The sequence below is a fragment of the Amphiprion ocellaris genome, chromosome 17 (genome assembly GCF_022539595.1).
Source record: "Amphiprion ocellaris isolate individual 3 ecotype Okinawa chromosome 17, ASM2253959v1, whole genome shotgun sequence".
Lineage (NCBI taxonomy): Eukaryota > Metazoa > Chordata > Actinopteri > Pomacentridae > Amphiprion > Amphiprion ocellaris.
The window spans coordinates 9,176,900-9,198,443 of NC_072782.1; the positions used below are offsets into that span (position 1 = coordinate 9,176,900).

The 21,544-nt window shown below is 39.4% G+C and overlaps 2 protein-coding genes across 3 annotated transcripts; one reads left to right on the forward strand and one right to left on the reverse strand.

Annotated features, from left to right (window-relative positions):
- Positions 1–821: 821 nt before the first annotated feature.
- On the reverse strand, positions 822–9,318 carry wbp1 (WW domain binding protein 1). Its single transcript, XM_023268330.3, has 4 exons — positions 9,102–9,318; positions 8,015–8,117; positions 7,435–7,602; positions 822–5,861 (listed from the first exon to the last, which is right to left on the reverse strand). The coding sequence occupies exons 1-4, from the start codon at positions 9,162–9,164 to the stop codon at positions 5,347–5,349; spliced, it is 849 nt and encodes a 282-aa protein (XP_023124098.2). The 5' UTR covers positions 9,165–9,318; the 3' UTR covers positions 822–5,346.
- A 562-nt stretch (positions 9,319–9,880) lies between these two features.
- LOC111567308 (ADP-ribosylation factor-like protein 3) lies at positions 9,881–16,146 on the forward strand. 2 transcript variants are annotated; one of them, XM_055019373.1, is made up of 6 exons: positions 9,881–10,038; positions 11,464–11,607; positions 11,776–11,892; positions 11,999–12,049; positions 12,296–12,481; positions 14,077–16,146. In XM_055019373.1, the coding sequence occupies exons 1-6, from the start codon at positions 10,036–10,038 to the stop codon at positions 14,098–14,100; spliced, it is 525 nt and encodes a 174-aa protein (XP_054875348.1). In that variant the 5' UTR covers positions 9,881–10,035; the 3' UTR covers positions 14,101–16,146. The 2 variants fall into 2 exon arrangements, with proteins under 2 accessions (XP_054875348.1, XP_035803166.1); XM_035947273.2 differs by lacking the exon at positions 14,077–16,146 and adding an exon at positions 13,156–13,533.
- The last annotated feature ends 5,398 nt before the right edge of the window (positions 16,147–21,544 follow it).

Genomic DNA, 21,544 nt, shown 5'->3' on the forward strand with positions numbered 1-21,544 from the left:
CGTCTGTGTCTTTTTTAGATGCCTGCTTCCCTCTCAAACTAGGATGTTTCTCATTTTGGCAAAAAAAAAAAAAATCCACATAGCTCAACCATTGCACCTCCATCTGTTTGGTATTATCTATGGTTGAGAAATAAAAACAAGAAGTGCAATTCACAGGTTTGATAGAAACAATCACACTGATGATGGGGATCGTATTTCTTCCGGATAAGTGTCGAGGGCTGTGTGCTGGTCTAATGCGAACTGACTGTGTTCCATGTTGAGGTCTTTCATGTGTATAATATGAAAAACTGATGGTGTTGCATTAACTGAGGATTAAAGGCAACCGTTAAATATTCATTCTGAAAATCTGTGAAGGTGAAATAAGAAGCCATTTAAACTGAGAAACCAAACACAGCGACAAAAACGAGCGATGGAAAAGTGACGAAAAGATACCAAATACGAGTCGACCCGGCAGAAATAATATATTCAATATTTTTAACAATGTGGTTTATCCAAAAAGTCAGAAGTAGGATGTGTTAGCGGTTGAGGGAGCAGACAGATGGGGGGGAAAGCCAAAAAGAAGGGAAAACTACACACACATATATATATATATATATATATATATATATATATATATATATATATATATATATATATATATATATACATATACATATACATATATACATATACATATACATATATATATATATATATATATATATATATATATATATATATATATATATATATATATATATATATATATATATAGATAGATAAAAACTAGAATGGCTTTTTAACTCAAGCCCCTCAAAGGACACTGAAGCAGACATACATCATTGTAGTAGCAATAAAAGTATATTTTTTTTTACAAGTTTTTTTTCTTTAAACAAATACATATACACAGACCGACCAAAGTAGATTACAGTACAGTGAGAGTTATATTGCTTGTACTGGTGCCCACAAACAAAATGGCAGAGAAAGTGAGAAAGGGGTCGCAGCATATAAACAGTAGGTTTATGTTTTTTGCATAGCCTAGTTGAGTAAAGTTCACAGAGATGCGTGATGCAGAAATAACACACGACAACGGGGAGACAAGGAAGCTTTGGCTTTATGAGATGTGTGGGTCAGAAATGTGTCGATTTCAAATTCTAGCACTGCTTGTTAAAGATAACCCTGAGAGTGTGAAACCAAACAGACCATCGTCATGACGACACACAGACACACACAAAAAAAAATCAGTGGTAAAAACAGTGATGATCAGCATAACATGGAGATGGCAAAGACTTTGGTAGATTATTCCGTCAACAGTTCTGCATGGGTGGATGTGTTCTTTTGTTACCGAGCGTCCGCATGCAGAGCGCTGCAGCTGAGAAAAACAAACAGCTACACTGTTGGCTACAGGTTCTGTTACCAAGACACTGCCTGGTGGAGGGTGGAGTCATGGTCCACAAGGAGCCAACGGAGCAAAGCAAGAACTCCTGCCACAGCCACACATACAGCTAGTTAGTAAAAATCATTTTCGATACACGTGGGGAAGAAGGGGCTGGGTATGTCGCATCACGCACCTCTGTTGAGGGTGACAAAACAAGAAGGCAAAGTTAAAGCCTAGAAAACAACACATACATGGTCATATACAATCAGCTATTAGATAAATATGAGCTCTACCACAGCATTAAGAGACATCCACATCCAAACATGTTAACATGACACATTTCTGACCATGTTCGGAGAGTGGATCTCGGCAACTGTGGCTTCAAAACGGACAGCACACGACAGATGAATCACCGGATGAAATGGATGGATGTCTGTCAACAATTCATGACTGATTTAGCCCTTACTCTCAGTAAACATGTGAAAACCAGGGAGGCATAGCAGTTGTTTGGCAATGAGAAAACTATGGACCTCCAGTTCACTGATGCACAAAAGAACCTCAATCCTTCCCTCATTCCTCACACTTCTCCCCTGTTGTATTAATATTCTACATATGTATACAAATAAGCAAAGACGCACCTTAGCAGAAAGGATACAAAGCAATCTCTCGTTGGACTTCATTTGTGTCCCCCAAACGCAAGTAAGAAGAATCAAAACACAGCCACAGAAAACAAAAATAAGATTTTTTTTTACTCATTCTCCTCGTGCTTTTAGTTAATTTCACAAACAAATTGCAACCAGATTCATGGAACAAAAACAGTATGAGTATTAACTCAACAATCTGGTCTTGACAAATTCCATCAGTGCCACAACTAACTACACACACAGTATTTGAAATTCAACACAACTACCTCTCGGTTAGTAAACCAATGTAAGCAAAACTGTACAGGACATGTGACAGTTTCAATCTTGAGGCTTTTAAATGTCTACAAACCACATCCTTTTCTCATAAAGCGAGTGCACTTTGTCGGAAAGCGCTCAGACACTTTTCTATTGATACAAAACCACTCCTCTACATCAACCATGCTTGAAACAACACAACCATTTTACCTTTCAAAAAATAATAACAAAATCACATGACTATGTCTACTCTAATAAGGCAGTATCATATCTGTTTCCATATACAGAGGTTATATTTTATTGTGCAGCTCAATAATCAAGAAATTTGCTCTGTAGAAATGCAGCAAGGCAGCTTGAGGTGTGTTGTCAAAAGATGTCTTTTATTACTTCTACTGATGGGTGTGCAGTCATGCTCACAGTGTAACTGCTCCTCTGAAAAGGTCGTTGTCATGTTAGTATGGCTTCATGTTTAAGCACCTGCTCAACTACGCAACGAAAGGACTGCAAACCTTTCATTACTGCTGCAAAGCTAAATAGCAGCATGTTTGGTTAAACCTGTTTAATGAATGTAAAATGAAGTCTTTCAGTTTAAGCCTTAGGCAGCTGTGAACTAATTTTTCTTTCATTCTACTGACATTTGCTACAGTTGCCCTCTTGTATTGTTTTCCCACAACGCCAAGTAGTCAAGCCAGCACAGGTTGCTGCTAGCTGGAAAGGAAACACTGGAGCCGCATGGGACCTAAAAGAATACATATCGGTGTGCAGAACCCTGCGTCATGAGTTTTCCAAAAGTATCCTTGTTAAGAGTTCAATCGGTGCTGAAGATAAAGATCAAGAATAAACTGTCCCCCAACTTGACGTTTTGACAGTTACTCCCCCACTTTTCGAAGTAGAATGGGATTCTTAGCTATATTAAACTGCATTTGGGGTATTGTTACCTTGATTAATTGACCTTGAAAATGGAATATTGCATCACTGTACAAATCATGACAGTGATAAAGTCCAATCAGGAGCAGTGCTTTGTAGGTGCGAGTGTTCGTGTGAAGCAGAATGACAGACCTGTGTCTTTACACTGTGCCCATTTTGACACACGGTATGAAGCAGACAAAAAGTTGTTGATCGCCGTTCCAAACTAAATTCTTCATTAAATATTTACTGACTCATCAGTTACTGCTCGTCTTGCACAGAAGTTTATCTTGCAAGAAATAATTTTACCTTGTTATGGTTTTCCTAACTGGCAACAACCAGTTTGACTGCTATGTTTTGAACACAAATTGTGCAATGTGTTGGGCAAGCAACATGCATGCTGAAGAGCAAGCGGTTAATCGCAATAGATTCTGCAGCTGTGCCAGCGCTGAATAGACTGCAGAGTAGAGCCTGCATCCATCTCAGCTTGCTAATGCACTGACCCTCTGCTGCCAATGGAAAATACCACTGCAAATCCCTCGCACTGCCAAGAGCTACAGGGGCCACAAAGAGCCAAGACAGCACCATCTAACTAAAGACCAGCACAGCATAGCATGGCTCACACCATCGTAACAACACAATGAAACTAGATTCAGACATCCAAAGTTATACCTCGGTCAATTTCTTTACCCCAACATCTGGGCACGGAGTTCTGATGCCACTGTAGCCCGCCATTATTGTGACTGATTAGCGAAGCAAGTAGCACAACCGCTAGAAAATGCTAATGAACTCAAATACAAACACATAAGATCATGCCTCATGCAAAATACCAGTGCTTTTAATTGTTAATCCACCTCAGTGATTTCAACCAGATGCTACAGCACTTAAGAAATGTACACACACAGTTCAACCCTTCTCTACTGCACAAAAACACCCAGTCACTAGTACACACTCTAGCAGCCCGTCAGGGGCTTTGTTGCAATTAATGGTGACACCTGTGGCATTTACCGAAGCACAGCTGGTTATGAAATGAAAAAAAGCAAGTACATCCTTCAATATGAACATCCAAACTATATACTGAGCGATAAATTCACTCGGACATAATGCAGTAAATAAAACACACTAATATAGAGCCACCACAAGGCTTTATATTGATTACAAAAACCGGTGGCATAGCCCACTTGGTTATTACTATAAATTCAATGCAGTCAGAAACTGAAGTGGAGAGATCACATGCACACAATCAATTAATCACTGAAATGGTGAACACCCCTTACGTCATGCTAATTGGTGGCCACACAGCTCAGGAGACCACAATATGGATATCAAGTAGAAGAAAGAGCTCTGGAAGGGGGTTGTATGACATTTAAAACCCACAGACCAAAGAAAACAAACTCCTCTCCTTCTTGCCTCGCTCCTCCATTATGTGTGAGTGTATAGTCTCCCCCTCTCGAGGCCCACAGACTCCACACCAGACGACACGAGACGCTGGCTGTAGTGACCTCAGAGCTGACATCACTATGCAGCTGTGGCCTACATTTCACAGCAGACGCACAGTCTTACACACACCCAGCTTTGGGGTAAACTAACTGTAATCTCTTGTCCATTCATCCAGTATCATCCTGGGTTGTGAAGAGGTTTGTTTTTGACTCCTCTGCTTAGTCATAGAGGGGACAGGGGAGAAATGTTGTTGACCGTGCTGGTATGCTCCTGAATGACCATCCCACCAGAGGTAAAATGTCAGATGGAAGGACGGCTGGAAATGATCGCACCAAGGAGATTTGCGGGACAGAAACGGAAACATGACAGCAGTGCTGAAGGAGAGGTCAAGGGAAACGGTCAATTCTGCTTTCAGTCACAATCAATTGCTGTCTTCTCATTACCCAATGATGACAAACCAAAAGGAACATGTGTTTGCTGGTTCCCCACTAAGAAAAACAAAACAAAACAAAAAAAAAAAAAAAAAAAAAAAAAAAAAGGAGGAGTTTATCCGTATTTTATCATTTACCTTCCCTAAACAGGAGCCATTAAAGATCAGTCATCATCATCATCCTAACGTCATGTCTATGTGTTAGCTAAGAGAACTAAAACACAGACAGTTCCTGTGGTGATAATGATGGCAATGACTGTTACCCTGCGTGAAGCATGAAGCCCCACTAGTTGGCTGGTTAGTTACGCTGTCGGTCACACCATGTGGTCTCCAGTGCTGGTGCTGGCGGTCTGGTTGGGCAGCTCAGAGTTGTGCTCCTTCTGTCTGAAGGGCTGCTGCTGGTGCCCTGAGCAGCAGTCCCTCCCGGTGACGTTGCACATCCGGTGCTCCTCATCGCTTTCCTCCTCAAGCCCTGAACCTTCGTCTACGTCCAGCTGGCAAACGCACACTTCGATCCCTGAGTCGCCGGTGACATGCCGACGCCGAGTGACAAGCTCCTCGTCCTCCTCATCCTCTGCCTCCGCCACACATTGTACTTGGATTGAGTGCGACGCTGCGTCCTGGTCAGATGATGAGCCCGAGGCTTGACTATCCGCCCTCAGATTTGCCTCGGACAGAGGTTGTGGTACAGGTGCAGTGTCTGGCTGGCTCACTTGAGGAGGGAGTGCTGGAGTAGACTCAGGAGGGTTTTCAGAGTAAGGGGGAGGTGGTGTTGGGGGGTGGCCTACTACCTCTTCATAGTCAGGAAGCTTGCAGTCATTCCAGAATCCTGAAAGTCAACAAATACAAAAGCTTTAGTTTTTCAACTATCATCAATATTAAATTGATTAGTTGATTAACATTTAACATCTTTATCTGAAGCCAAAATACCAAAAAGTCACCAGCTCCAGCTTTTCAGATGTTAAAAACATTTACTACTTATTTTTGAATATGTTTTGGTTTTGCGTAATGTGGTAGGTATATGTTGCTAGTAGCTTTTGTTGTTAGGCCCAAATTATAAATGAATGGAGAAAATAAAGACAATTTTAGCCAATAATGATAAGAACAATTAGTTTCAGCACTACAGCCAAGCTCATAACTCATGCTAATCACAAAACAAGTTTAGCATAATTTAAAAATGACTGCAAAAATACAACTACAATGCTATCACACACTCAACTGTCAAGCTTCAAAATATTAGTACCTGAAGCTTCAGTAAACCCAAGACATAAAATCAAAATGACAGACAAACAAAACAATATGAACTTTCTGTTATATTTTTATATATTGTTATATTTTTGCTGAAAACTTTGCTTATTAAATATCAACCCTAATCTAACCACACACTGGGAATCAAAGTCTGATAGCTGTTCTAGACTGGTGGCACTACACACCATTGCACAGAGGGATGTGTTGAGCAGTTTCTGCATAAATGTCTATTGCTAGTTGCACATGATATCTGGACAGAGGAGCAACAAGAGAAGATGTTGCCAGGATTTCAGTCTGACTCACTGTCCAAGTATGTCTACAGTCAGAGTTGTGTTCACATTCTTGACATCAATTCAAGCACGTTCACTGTGGTCCTCAGACCCTGACAAACATGTACCTTGTCCAGCTCCTACTTGTGATATTAGTGGACATGATATCACGTTTCAGATAAAGTCCAGCGTGACCACTGACATTAGGGTGGCATCTCTGCTGTCTGGTGTCGCTCTGGCAACTTTAATACAAGGGATCCATTTTTGAAGCTATGTCCGACAAGATCAGGATGACGATCAATTTCTACAGACATTGTATTAGACCTTTGTGACACAGCGAGCAATGACATGACCCTGACCTATACGCATGAACTTCAGGCAATGCCCAATGATTAATACTGTACATACAAGGTGCCAACATGAAGCCTGTTGGACACTTGGCTTCAATTTGTAGATAGGTGGAATAATAAAGTAGTCGAAGATCATGTTATCATGCTGCAGGTCAGCACTGAATTCGGGGAAACATAAAGACGGACTCAGCAGAGATGAAATCTCTCAGCAGGTCCAGGAGCCCATGGGAGGTGCTGGAGAAAGTTCCTGCATATTAGATTATCTGGGCCTCTATGTTTACACCACCACAACCCTGTCTGTGGCTCCTTGTCGGTATTTATCATACAGATATGAATGTGAGGGTGCCCTCGTCATATGACAGATTAAGCACTAAAGAACTATCATATGTTTTGACTAAATGCACCGCCTGCACATAATGCTGTAAGATGACAACATGTAATCGCAAGGTAATAGAAAACTCAAATATATAGAGTATGTTTGGCACCAAAAATTAAATATTGTTACATTCTGGAAGGCGAAAGAAAGATGACTCACTTAAATTGAGAGGTGGAGGTGAAATAAAGGAGCTAGAGGCTCCTTGATAGGCCATGAGGCTGATCTCACGTTGACGTTGCTCCTGCTGCAGACGCATTTTAACCCTCCGGTGTCGGTAGGCACAGCAGCAACTTAGCATGATGATCAGCGTCCAAACCAACCAGAACCCTATGAGAGGTCACAGACCCAATGAAATTTTATCATAAGAGAGAAGGAGTTGTTCCGCCTGTAGTTAAGCAGCAAATCCATCTTGGTATCATAGATAAATATAACACATTATAAAAACACAGATTTTCTGAATTAAACTACAATTGGAACATCCCAACAACTCAGTTTACAAAAACAGAATCAATTCATTTTTAGTTTTTTTTACATTTAGATGCACTTAATTCGATAACTATGCAGCAGTTCAATTGTGAAAGCAAAACTAACTTAATGATGAAACCACACACATCAAACAAAAGCCAAGAATTCATTCTCAAAATACAATTAAAATGACAAGAGGAAAAGTTAGAAAGACGTGGTGATCTAAATGAAGAGTTGGGGAAACATAAAAATGAAAATTGACAATTGTACTTACACCAGAGCTCGTAGTAGTAAGTGCAGCACTCTGTCTCACCACAGCAGTACCCCATTTCACAGCGGTACTGCTCATTGTTTACCCCAAAACAGAACTCCTTCCCCTTAAATACACACAAGACACACAAAGTGAATGACTGAGTCAATACTAAATCACACAAGTAAACAAGAGGATGCACAGCAAACTCGGGATGGACTGACCTATTTCTAGGGTCTATTTAACCTGTGTCATTGTCACCTCAGTGTCACTCTGTTTGCACATTTCTGTATCATGCGTCATCTCTATTTAAACAGGTAAAATACAATGAGATCTTACGATCCGATTTTCTCTAAGATGCCTGGATAAGGCCTGCAGCTGCAGCTTAAAGTTGGCAAAGGTGAAGCACAATTAAAGCAGGTAGTAAATCTACATAGACACCTACCTGACAAAAATATTTATCACCAAGCGAAAAAGGCTTGGCTATACCATGCAGTACTTACAGCAAGTCTATACCATTATCTTAAATTCATGCGACATCTGGCTACGAGTCATTTAAAATATCATGCTTTTGAAACCAAACTAATTCTGTTCCACTGTGAAAATGATGTCAACATGTTGCAAATGCGTGACAATAAACTGTTCAGCGGCTTGTCTGCTACTGAGAGAGTTCATGTGGTTATTCGTGTGATTTAACAAATTTGAAAACATCGTTTCATTATGGAGAGCTAAACGGACAAACAGAGGCTGACTGCTCTGCCTGTCCAGCTAACATCAACAGCTCTGAATAAATACGTCAATTTGCCGGGTACCAGCTAGCAGCGGCTAACGTTAATCTTAACATCGTTGGTTGAAAACGTAAAATTAACGTCATGAAACACATCTGTGAGGCTTTTACAGTTAGGACATAACACTGACGGCAAATTATCTGTCGAAATATAAATAAAAACTTTTACTAACTGACGTCATCCCCAGTATACAGTAGCGAACCGTGCCCAGTTTCCTTTGTGGAGGAGACAAAAAGGATCGACAGCGGGCCTTCACCCTGCCCAGAAGCCGCGGCCTCGGCTGCGAGCTTCCGCCGGGTCCGGAAGCTCTAGTGGCGGCTTACCTGCACCAGACAGGTCCCGGTACAAAGAAGACCTACAATGGATCCCAGTGCTTTCTGCGGCATCTTTCTGGGTTTTCGGCCGTGAACACGACGGGAACCATATAGCAGTCGGTGGACTCGACGGCTTGTTGAGGTGACAGCGGATAGATGCGTCTAGTAGCGGTTCGTCTTGTCGCACTCAGACGTGTTTTTGTTGTTCCTGGACTGAACCCCGATGTGTGTCAGTTAAGCGGCTGTAGGGGGCGCTGTGTGTGCGTGTGTGGGGGATTTCACACAATGCACGGTCAAGTTGAACGATGAGCACTACTACACATAATAAAGTTAATAATTTTGTTGCCTAAAACTCGAAATCTGCTCGTGGTTTAAAGGATTTCATCAGTTCTTGTTAACTCTAAATTTAGCAACCTGTTATTGATTGAAAGGCCGTCAAGTTTAATCAGCTCCTTCACAATGCCAACTGCCTCAAGGTTCTTGCTACATCAAATCACCGACGTTAAACATTATTTCACTAAAGCAATAAAAATAAGCAGAGGCGTAGTACTTTAACACAAAAAGTAGGTCAGTGTAATGTTCGGTATCTACGAAACCTGGAGCTGGGAAATGTGACAGCTTTGAAATGTATTTTAATGCATCTAATCATTTCATAGCTTTGTAGTTGCCCACCTCTTCTGTGCCTGCCCAGGGACAACACATACAAATTAGCTGCTTAAATTGCGCATTGTCTCGGTAAAAATAAAATTAAAATAATGTGTATAGATATAATTTATATTAACCATTTTTAAAATATATTTTCGCGTAAGAGACGTCGTTATTTACGCTGACGTCACGGTATCCCAGGTAACTGACCCTGGCAGCTGTTCTCCCAGGAAGCATGGTCAGAAAGATGCTAAGCCACTCAGCCTGAGCAAGCACCACAAAACCACCTGAGGAAAACATGGTGAGTTATCACGATTCACATCTACAGCATGTTTGGGGATTTCTATTTGCGCTGATAGATAGATTGATAGATAGATTGATAGATAGATAGATAGATAGATAGATAGATAGATAGATAGATAGATAGATAGATAGATAGATAGATAGATAGATAGATAGATAGATAGATAGATAGATAGATAGATAGATAGATAGATTGATAGATACATACATAGATAGATAGATAGATAGATAGATAGATAGATAGATAGATAGATAGATAGATAGATAGATAGATAGATAGATAGATAGATAGATAGATAGATAGATAGATAGTGTTCTGTAGGAAGCTGATTTAGTTTTAAGAGAGTTGTCACTGTCAAAACAGGTTGTCCTTAGGTACTGAGGTTGATGGTGGTAATATTGGTTGTCACACTAGACTGTAAATAATTGTACATATACAGTTTGTAATTTTCACTGAAATAAGATAACATCAGCTAGATATATGTGAAGTTTAGTAAGAAACAAGACAAGAAGTACAAAAGCGCGGTAAGGAAAAAATAGAGATGTATTAAAGACACCTTTTACGTATGCAGATATGTTATAATGGATAATAAATCCAATTGTGGGACACATACGGTGTGGACAATTGTATTTAGATGTACAGTATAGTTTAGAGTAACAGTGCTAAGTTTTTTGTTATTGCACTTGAACAGTTATAGAGAGACAACAGTGTTGCATGATTATGGCAGTTTTATTTCTTCTCGTAAATGCCTGGTTAACTTTCAGTGTCAGATTCAATTTAATCATCTGGTTTTCCAGCTATAATATTCACTTGTGGTTTATTTAACGTTACAGGCGGAAGAAAATAAAACAAAAAGACGATAGAGATGCAGAATACGAAAGGATAAAGTGTACAAATCACAAATGCTGAAGCTGTAAAACAAGACAACAGGGAAAAAGAGTGACTTTTAGGCTGTTTTTTTAAAGATGCCGCCTATATAAACTGGCGTGTCTGCTGACAGTAGATTTTAAATTGGATAGATGTTACAGGTTACAGAGTGCAGTGACCATCTTCACCTTAACAAAACACACTGCAAGGCAAATAGCTTGAGCTGGACACAAGTCACGTACTCTCTGTTCATATGTCTAATCTTGGTTAACCACAGAGAGCTTTTAGGCTGATATATTTATAGATCACCGCAGGTACCAGGAGCGAAATCCTCCTGCTCTAGATGATTCTAGCTGTGGGTTAGAAATGTTTATAGGGATCATGCTACCAGGTTGGTCTGTGGTGACTAGGGCAGGTTGCACAAGGCCAGAAGCTTACCCAAGCTTTACTTCAACCATGACATGCTCGCAAGTGCGTCCCAGTGTTGTGCCATCTTTTAACCTGCTATCCTTTTGAGGCTAATCACCTCTAATTGGTTCTCTGATCCACCTGCAGGGCTTGTTGTCCATTCTACGGAGACTTAAGCAGACTCCAGAACAGGAGGTGCGCTTGCTGCTGTTAGGCTTGGACAATGCTGGCAAGACCACTCTTCTAAAACAGCTGGCAGCCGAAGATATCAGCCACATCACTCCCACACAAGTATGAATATTATACACAAAAACACAAACACATTAGTGTAATCACACACTGCAGAAATCTAGTCTCTAAGCATTTCTTTATTTTCTAGTAAGAGATTTCCAACTTTTACTTCTTTGCCTGCTCTGCATATAAAATCACACACCATTCATCTATATTTTCTGTCAACAGGGCTTTAATATAAAGAGCGTCCAATCTTCTGGCTTTAAGTTGAATGTTTGGGACATTGGCGGGCAGCGGAAGATCCGTCCATACTGGAGGAATTACTTTGAGAACACAGATGTGCTGGTAAGTTCTGTTTGATAAACTGTTTGTTACCATAATTGAATAAACTCCAATATCACAGATCATGCTGTGATAATTCTGTTAATTTTTATGATTGTATTGTTGGCAGATCTACGTGATCGACAGCTCAGACCGGAAAAGGTTTGAAGAGACAAGTCTGGTGAGATAAAATTTATGTTTTCTTTAAACATGTGCAATTGGAAAATGTTCTCGTGAGATCTGTGGTCACTGGAGAACATTTTGAGGTTGAGAAACTATGCTGACTCTGCAGAAACTGGGGGAATCCATGTATAATTTCATGCGATTACAGTCATAGCATGCTAATTTTATGTGTGTTTCTTGATGCTGTTGATTGCAGTCAGGGCCAAAGTAACTGCAATTAATCAGCGTATCTCTGTTTCTGCAGGAGCTAGCTGAGTTGCTGGAGGAGGAGAAGCTTGCTGCCGTGCCACTGCTGATCTTTGCCAACAAGCAGGACCTGATGACAGCCACTCCTGCATCTGAGCTGGCCGAAAGTCTCAATTTGCACACCATCCGGGATCGCATGTGGCAGGTGCAGGCCTGCTCAGGAGTCACCGCTGAGGGAGTGCAGGTAAATGCAACGCACACGACCTGCAAACACAACATGTACGCACCGCAAAGGTTGAGACAGAGCAGGCTGCAGAGTGACAACTGCTCTTGCAATCAGCTTTAGAACTCACACAATATTAACTACCGGTACCCAAATTTACATTGTAATGTCACCTGGAAATTACAAAATCTGTTTTATTCATATGCAAACCACGTTAAAATTAACTTGCAGGCAACTTCTTGGCAAATATTTACTTAGAGTTAATTAACAAGCCAGCAGCATTCTTGCTGTATTAAAGTGACTCTGAGTCCTTGTCAAACCAACAAAATTATAATCAGTTGAATCAAAGAACAGTACTTCTCCCTGCTCGAACTATACATAGCATTTATGAGATTGTCCGGATTAGAGGTCCAGAGTTAAGCATTTTGTCACCTTTCTAAAGACTAAAGGCAGCTGTGTCTCTACTAGATAAACCAAAACAGTTTCCTAGCATGACTGAACATGCTGTATATCATTGATTCATGCTTAAATTTGTTGGCTTAAAGTAATCAAGGGAACAGACACTTAGTGTATGTAAGTTGTGATCATGTTGATTTTCTCCTCTGATAAATATATCAATAAATTATTCAAAAAATACTACATACTTTTTTCAGCATAATCACCATTTTTTTTCATTTTTTGTTTTTTTTTTCCAGGATGGCATGACCTGGGTTTGCAGAAATATACGATTTCGGAAGAAATAATTCAGGAATACATGAAAAAAATGCAGTTGCACTTTATACTTCCAGTCATTTTACTATCAGATCAAGGAGACAGAATGTGTTTTTATATCACTATCCCTTTTGTCATTTTGTCTTTGCTTGGCAGTACAAAAATAATTTCATAAGTATTCAATACAGTTGTCCTATACAAGCTAACTTCTCAATCCTGTGTCACATATCTTGAAATGTATATACTGTATATAGGCTATTTTATTTAGACAGATATTTTGGAGCACTATTTTTTTTGTAATGTGACTATTATAATCCAAAGGTATGGAGATATTAATTTCCTGAATAAATATTCAGTATTTAGCGTGGTGTATTTATGACTGGTAGATGTTTGTAGGCCTGTGAGTCTCTCCAGTCAAAGCTAGAGGGCGGCCTTGCACTTGTGTTGTCCATCACAGCCTAATGCCCAATTATCATATCCTCTGCTTCCCATCAGTGATGTGGCATCCAGTGCCATGTTTGATTTGTTCATTTCGTAATCAGCATTTTTTCCTTCACGCTGTTTTGTTCACACAGTTTTGTATGCTACTCAAAATGTGTTTTCAACATCCAGCAGACTTCAGTCAGTACCGCTTTGCTCATTCACACTTTGATTTGTCACACAGCTGGCCACCTCCACGCCGTGTGTGCAGAGAAAACTCTATATCATGAACAAAATGACCATAAAACATGAACACCTGCATATGCACGCAGGAAACAGACTTCGACACATCTCTCTTGCATACGCAATAAACCACACAGAAACACCTTGGCCATTCAATTACTCAACTTCTCACCTTGTTCACCATGATTTACCACAAGGCAATTGCATTTTCTGTCTATTTTTTCTTTTTTTGTCTTTTGCAGCACATTTGCCACAGACCCCACTAATCTGAACTGGATGAGTGCTCCACTGTGGTCCTATAGGGCATTTACATACAAACCTTTTCCAGGACTAATAGCTCTCCAATACAATTTGCATTTATATAGCCCCCTTCATACCAACATGATTTGGCACCTTTGCCCATGATAAAAATAAACCTCCTCCTTTGGCCTTGAGTTACTGCCCTGCTGCTGGTGCTGCTACTGGTTTTGTGTGTGCACTTGTGTGTCCATCTACGCATGTAAGGTTGGCTGATTTTAATATGTCAGAGCTGCTTGGTCCGGCGATGGAAACAAGTGCAGAAACCCTCAAAACGGGCCTCATAATGATTCAGCCGCCTTCGTGGCTCTCATGCTGTGTGTGCGTATTTTATGCTGTATATTTGAATTTTGTTGATACAGCACAGTTGGACACTTGGTCAGGCCAAAGAGTCAAAAGGTAAATATTAAGCCAGAACAGATCTTGTTGGATAATCTAAAATAGAAAACATACATTTTTAAGCCAGCAGATTGTGGCACACGTGCATCCGACACTTTTACAAGCTCTAGAGAGAGTACATCAAAGGATAAAAATAGAATAATGAATAAAGAAATGAAAGTGTACCATGTGAGAGAGACGATAAAAGGCCTCCTCCCTCCCTCTGGATTGCTTAATCATTAACATCTTATGCAAGTGATAATCACTCAACCTGTAAAAACATATACCCAATTACACATAAAAGTGCTCTGATAAATCTTTCCCATTTTATCTAGCAATAGCATGTGAGTATGATGGCACAGGCCGTGAAGTGGCTTTAAATCCCAAATGAATAAAATGGGAATTACCAAATAGAAGAGCGGATTGGAGCGACCGCTCCTCGTTACCTCTGGCTCTATCATCAGAGAGGTGAGAGGCAGTCAGGCCTGCCAGAGGCCATAAATCACGGGACTTTCCCAGCTACTCAAGCCAGCACAGCGGCCTCCCACACAGGGGAAACGAAGGGCAGAGAGGCTGATTGACTCGCAAGGCCAGTGAAAGAGAGATCCTGTGACTTCGAGTGCCGTGGATCTCACACGCTGTAACTCAGTCATGTGTGTGCTGCAGCAGCTGTGTGGGACACATCAGTGTTTAGATTCAGATGATCTGACTGAAAAGAAAATGCTCAGTTAGAGGAGAAAAAAATTGATTTGTCTTTACGTTCTAATTTTGTAACAAATCAAAACACACAGAAGCCCGTACTGTGGAGCCACTTTGCAGGTGTTGTTTTTTTTTTTGTGTGTTTTTTTTTTTTTTAAAAGGGGAAACTGATCTGTTTGGTGTCATGAATGCTTTTTGAATCAGTTGAATGATTTCTTCTGTTGCTCGAAAGGAAGCTTTGTTTGAAAGAATAACTCCGGTGATGTTATGTCAGTGGCTGCTGCTCACAGATTAAAGAATTTTAAAGAAAGGTCTGTTACACAAATTAGGGATTTTGATTTTAAAAGACTCACGTTTTTGCCATTCAGAGTGCTTCAAAATTAAAATATTAACTCACACAAATGAGTCAAATTTAGCATAACAACCTCTGCTGATCCATTTAATCTGCGTCCTGTGAGTCCCCCATCTTTATGGAAGTGCATTAGAATACTAAATATCACTAATTACCTGCTTTATGTTACTGATTTGTCTCCACATATTAAAATTCCATAAACAACTGCTTATTCTGAGACCATTTGTGGACCAAAATTAAACATTATTTTTAGTTTTTTAAGAAGGTAAGGAGAGCACAATTACAAATGGTGCACAAGTGATTCTGTGATATGATATATTGCAAAGATGTCACGTACAACACACAAATATCAATGTGACTGAAGAGGAAAAGATACCCTAGATGTAAGAAGTGATCCAAAAAAAAACTAGAATCAAGAAAGTCTTTGCACTTTTAAACAACATAAATATGTACCATCCCTTAAATTTACAACTGTAAAAGCACGGCAAAAAACATTTCCCCCTTTATTACACACATTTTTGGAACTGCTGTTTTTTTGCTTCTTTAATAGGAGTATTTGCAATTATTTCACTGTATATTATTATTATTATTATTATTATTATTATTATTATTATTATTATTATTATTATTATTATTATTATTATTATTATTATTATTATTTTAGCATTTTGAAGTGTTGGTTCAACCATGCAGACAATATGAGGACTTAATCTCTGAGTAATTGTGTGGGGGTTTTTTTATATTTCCTGGACCAGACAAGTAGTAGATTAATCAGGAAATCCAAGAATTATAGCTGCAATCAAAGTTTAATTCAAAATCATAGTAATTGTTATCAGTATACTGACAACATACCCTAAGATATTAACAGTACATCTATAATATTTTGCAAGAAATCATATTGCGACTTGTCTCTTCCAACCTTCTTTAAAAAAAGACAAACTTATGTTTGTGGGTCACTCAGGCGCATCTTTACTCTAATAGCAACACTTCATCCTCTTCCATGATTTAACTTTAAAGTAAGCTGTGGTCTCTTAAATTCTGCTTTTCTCTCGTGAGATAAACCTCCCATGTAAGCAGCTATAAGCACAATGACTCAGGCGCGCCCCTCCGCTCGCAATTACAGCGTTGGGAACAGTTTGTTTGGCCAGCGCAGCGTCCATCCTGCCTCATTCCCAGGCCAATCCTTTATGATTAAGTAGATAAGTGCTGGTACGGGATGATAAAACAAACAGCAAATGCCCACATTCCTCTCATAGCTCCTTTGATGGGTGTGTGTTGTGCCTCTGCAGGGCTCTTACATCTCCAAGTCCCCCCCCCCTCTTCCCCACCCCCTTTGCTATAATCAAACTGCAGAGTCATAAAGAGCGAAGGATGGGGACTATAAAAATGATCAGGAGGCTCTATCAGCTGGGGGGACAGAAGTTCACACCTCGGAGCGGGTCAGTTTCAGAGCGAGGAAGAGGGGGTCGGGGTCGACCTGGGAGGGGGTCTGTTTGATGCCGCTGAGACAGAAAGCAGAGAGGGAGAGATTGTGTGGTGATACAGTGGGATGCTACCAGAAAATGGGACTTTTTTTTTTTTTTAGGAGGGTTTCTGTGTCTTGTGTCTGAGTTTTTTTTTTGCTCATTCTGTTTCAGTTTATTACACAAATGTTTGTGGGAGTTCATAATTTTATTATGGACATCATATCAGCACAAATGATGTGTAGGTGCCAGTGTTTCCACTTAGACAGCTGTTATTTTGTAGGATTCAGTGGTTGTTTCAAATTCTTTTTTGCATCCAATACCACTATAAAAAAGATTAGAAGTGACATTACATTACTCCACTAATTGTGAAGTCTATTTCAGATTATGCTTCTGGCCCGTGGAGGTTTTGTGAACACACAAATTGTGTTACAGTTATTTTCGGGAGTTCATAATTATGGATTAGTTTTGGACATCATGGCAACTTATATAATGTATACATCCAAATGCTTCCACTTGGACAGCTTTTATTTTGTAGGATTCAGTGATTGTTCATTTATCTATTTATTTTTTTTATATAAGCAAAATCACTATAAACTAAACTAATTATTTCAGAAATGCCATTAAGTGTGTGAAATTCTGTGCTATTGCAAGTTTAATTTATTCTCTTTTTAGTAAAAAAAAACGTCACCATTGCTTCCTACACAGATATTTACTCGCGTTAAGTCACTGCAAATCGCTGCAATTGGAAACCAATCATGTCCAATAGAAGCTAACATGGGTAAACTGAAGAGCATGAATCAATAAGTGACTGACTGGTGTCTCACTCTCCACTAGCAGCAGGTCAGAGGTCATACTCTTGACCCCTCACCGACCCCTTGCACTGGGAGGAAATGACACTTTCCGTCGTCCGAAACCTCCCCAGATTAACCGATTGCCCTTATCATTTGACGGATCTTGTCCAATTCTCTCCCTCTGTCTCTGCTCCCCCACACTCTCTTGTCCCTCCCCGGCACTCATAATTTGACTTTTTATCACCTCTCGCTGAAAGAGAGACCCAGCGCCATCCGTCATTACAGCACGCGCTGACAGCTCCTCACACATGCTTGGATTTTTACATTTGACTCAATCCAGGGGCTTACTTTACTGTAACCGATTCAATATTTCTCAAATGAGCCGACCGATCTATATACACGCCACAGTGGATGGGATGATCTATAGCAGCGCCTTAATAGATTTCCCAGGCCTCAGAGCCTGACTAGTTTAGGGGAAAGGGCATAATCTGTGCAATAAAAACATAATTATTCATTTGAATTGCTTGATAATTTATGTTAGTCACGTGTTCTTATGGCATTAAGCTAGAACGCGTGCGTGCGTGCACGCTCGTATTGTGGGTGTTTTACACCCACACCAGATATTCATTAAAATCTACTACTAGTCTCAAACTAGTGATTTAAACTTTAGAAATGTCTCAAGAAAAGACAGTAAATCAGCGGCTGACAAAGATCTGTGTCCCTGTGCAATGAAGAGGAAGCATCACAACACAACAAAACAGGTTTCTGAGGGCAGTCTCTTGTAAATGTACATTCTGTTTTGTCTAAATAGACGGAGAAATGTGTGTTGGTAGTGTTTTTGTAGTCCTCTCATTAGGCTAACGCTAGCCAAACCAGCATTATTCCCCCATTTTGCCCAACATAACCCATGTTTCCATATAACTGGAAAGCAAATTTGAAGCAAATTTTTGAAACATTGCAAAAAATTTTTGAAAAGACACAAATTCGGCCTGTTTCCAATTAACTGCATGGAGTGAATAAACCACCCTGTGTAATATTGTCAGAAGGTGATAGTACAGGTGACGGTATGCTTGGCTGTAATAAACAGAGTAGAAGAAGTCACTTTTGCTTTTTATTGGAGAAAAATGCAAGGAATCTAGGGATTGTTTTCAACTACAAAAGTTGTAATTATTTGCTCACATCAGCTGATACTAGACATTTTATGCTGTCCAGAGACAAAAACGACAAAAGAAACAATCCATCGGTCATGGGAGTTAAATGTTTTCTATATCAGTACTTGTTAGAGAAAGATGTTTCCATCAGCCATTGTATGGATTAACTCCTTTTCAAGTAGTAAAAAAAACCATTCACATAAATGTACAAACATTTAGTGTAAAATTGGATAATTTTGCTGCCTCTGTGAACTTTTTCTATTGCAAAATTAGCATAAAAATACTTTCAGACAACACGACTAAATGCTAAATTGCTAATGCTAAATGGCATTTTTTTTTTATCACCATTGCGATATGAACATGTGTAATAAACATATCACAAAAGGTTCCCTGAAATGCAATGAATAAGACATAATTTTATTAACATGTGGATATCAGATGGAGCCCCAGCTAGCCTTCAGCTACTTTCAGATTAGTCGTTGTCAAATTAGTAGCAACTTTAAGTTTAGCTGCATGGTGACTGAGGAAGGACAGAAGAGTGGAAACTATTAAGACATGTATCTGTTGAGTTGTGAAGAAAATGTTTTAAAGGGAGCAGGGGAAATGCAAGTTTAATTTCCTGGGTCAATATATAACTGCGGGACTTTTTGTAACATAGTTGACAGGTATCTTAGTTGACATTTTTGCTGTTTTCAGGCCTAAAATCAACATGGCCTCCTATAACCAAACACCACATGGCATTTTTACAGAAAGATTCTTCTAAATATTATATATACAGTTGAGTAAAATTGAAAGTTATTTATAAAGATATTGTAGTAAACCTGTTGACATGCCATAAATCCACACTTGACTCACACACTACTTTATATTAAATAACTCAGAAAGCCTTGGAGTCTGGCCAGTCTTTTCTTCAGGAGGAAATGACATCATGTGGAGCAGGTCATGTGATCTGGAATTAACACACTTCCTTGAGAGGTGTTTTTGTAATGGGGAACTTAGTTGAAAGTGATTTCTCGGACACAGATATAATTTGTTATTTTCCATCTAAAATTTGATGTATTGGCAAAAAAGAAATATCTGTCATGATCATCTCAACTTAACAAAAAGAACACAATCTAAACCATTTTTGAATAAGCTCATTTTATTGTTGTTTAGCTAATTAGAAGGTGGTTGTTATTAAATTGGGATGGTTATTTAGTTGACATTTTAGTGATATCCAGTCATTTTTTATTGATAAATGATTGTTTTCAGAATAAATAATTATGGAATTTGTAAAGGCATGATCATAATGAACATAAAAAACATGTTTTTTAAACTTTTAATAAAAATGTATGCAAGATATATCCCATGGACTTCAAAAGTCCCTCTATTATATATTGACCTGCTTATCGTTATGACATCTCATTAGAATATTCTGTTTAGTTGTTTGGGTATTCATGAGCAATTAGTTTAATAAAAGCTTGTTCAAAGTAATTGATTCTTTTTTTAATCCAGTGGACACAGGATATCCAGTGTTTGGGCATCTATTAAACCATAAGATGAAGGAGCTGTATGGCTAATACACTTAAACGTTTGAGTCTTATCTCAATATTGAACAATGTTTTTGCTCATTGCAGATTTTCCTCATATTGTACAGGCCTAATTCACATAAGACTTTCTCACTGTGGGTATTTAAAGTGATAAAATAGCGTTTTGGACACATTTAGGAACAAATAATCTCTATGTAAGAACTGGTATATGTGCTGCAACCCTTTTTTAATTTAGTAATGCATCAATGTCTATTTCGTCAACACAAATGTTAGCTATAAGCTCGGTTTAAACCTACAAACAGCTGGTGCAGTTAGTTTCAGGCTAAATATAAGAGAATAAAACACAAATGGCTTTATCTAGCTTTTTCAAACATACCTTACCTTTAAGTAAATATAATGTACATTTCCTGCAGTGGTATGATTGAAGTGTACGTTTTTATGTCGCCAGTTTCATATTATAAACACATTTCGGCAGAATGCATAAGCAGAGGTGTGTGTTTGTGCACGAATCTGCACACCGCTCTGTGTGACAAAGTGAGAGATCTGCGGCCGTGTGTGCCAGAGAAGGGAAATATTGTTTGTGTTTTTATTTTGTTTATATCTCCCTGTCTTTTATGTCCTACACTTGAGCTTTGCGAGCACCAGAGAGGGTAAAAAAAAAGAACGAGATAGAGAGAGGGAGAGAAAGAGAGTATTCTCAATTTCCTTCTAAAAAGAAAATTCATTTGCAGTTGCTAATGTAATGTCATCGTTGTGTTTACTGAGCGTGGATGATGTATAGGGGATGTTGCATTGAGTGAGACTGCTTAATGATGCATAGAATTAAGTCTGTGGCTTTCAGCTGAGCTCCCCTCTCTCTCTCTCTCTCTCTCTCTCTTGCACTCCTCTCCCTCTTCCTCCCTCCCTTCTCTCTCTCACACTCTCTGACTCCCTTCCTCTTTCCTTCCCTTCGTCTCACCTCTCTTTTCGTTTAATCCCCACCCTCCTCCTCCTCCCTTTCCCCCTCTCATGCAGCCTGTCTTGGACTGTTGGCCACACGTTGCTCTG

Coding starts and splice junctions, on each gene's coding strand:
- wbp1 (XM_023268330.3), bottom strand. CDS start 9,164: ATGCCGCAGAAAGCACTGGGATCCATTGTAGGTCTTCTTTGTACCGGG. Junction 8,118..9,101: donor CCGGGACCTGTCTGGTGCAG/GTAAGCCGCCAC, acceptor TGTGTATTTAAG/GGGAAGGAGTTCTGTTTTGG. Junction 5,862..7,434: donor ACCTCCACCTCTCAATTTAA/GTGAGTCATCTT, acceptor GTTGACTTTCAG/GATTCTGGAATGACTGCAAG.
- LOC111567308 (XM_035947273.2), top strand. Junction 11,608..11,775: donor GCCACATCACTCCCACACAA/GTATGAATATTA, acceptor TTCTGTCAACAG/GGCTTTAATATAAAGAGCGT. Junction 11,893..11,998: donor TTGAGAACACAGATGTGCTG/GTAAGTTCTGTT, acceptor TATTGTTGGCAG/ATCTACGTGATCGACAGCTC.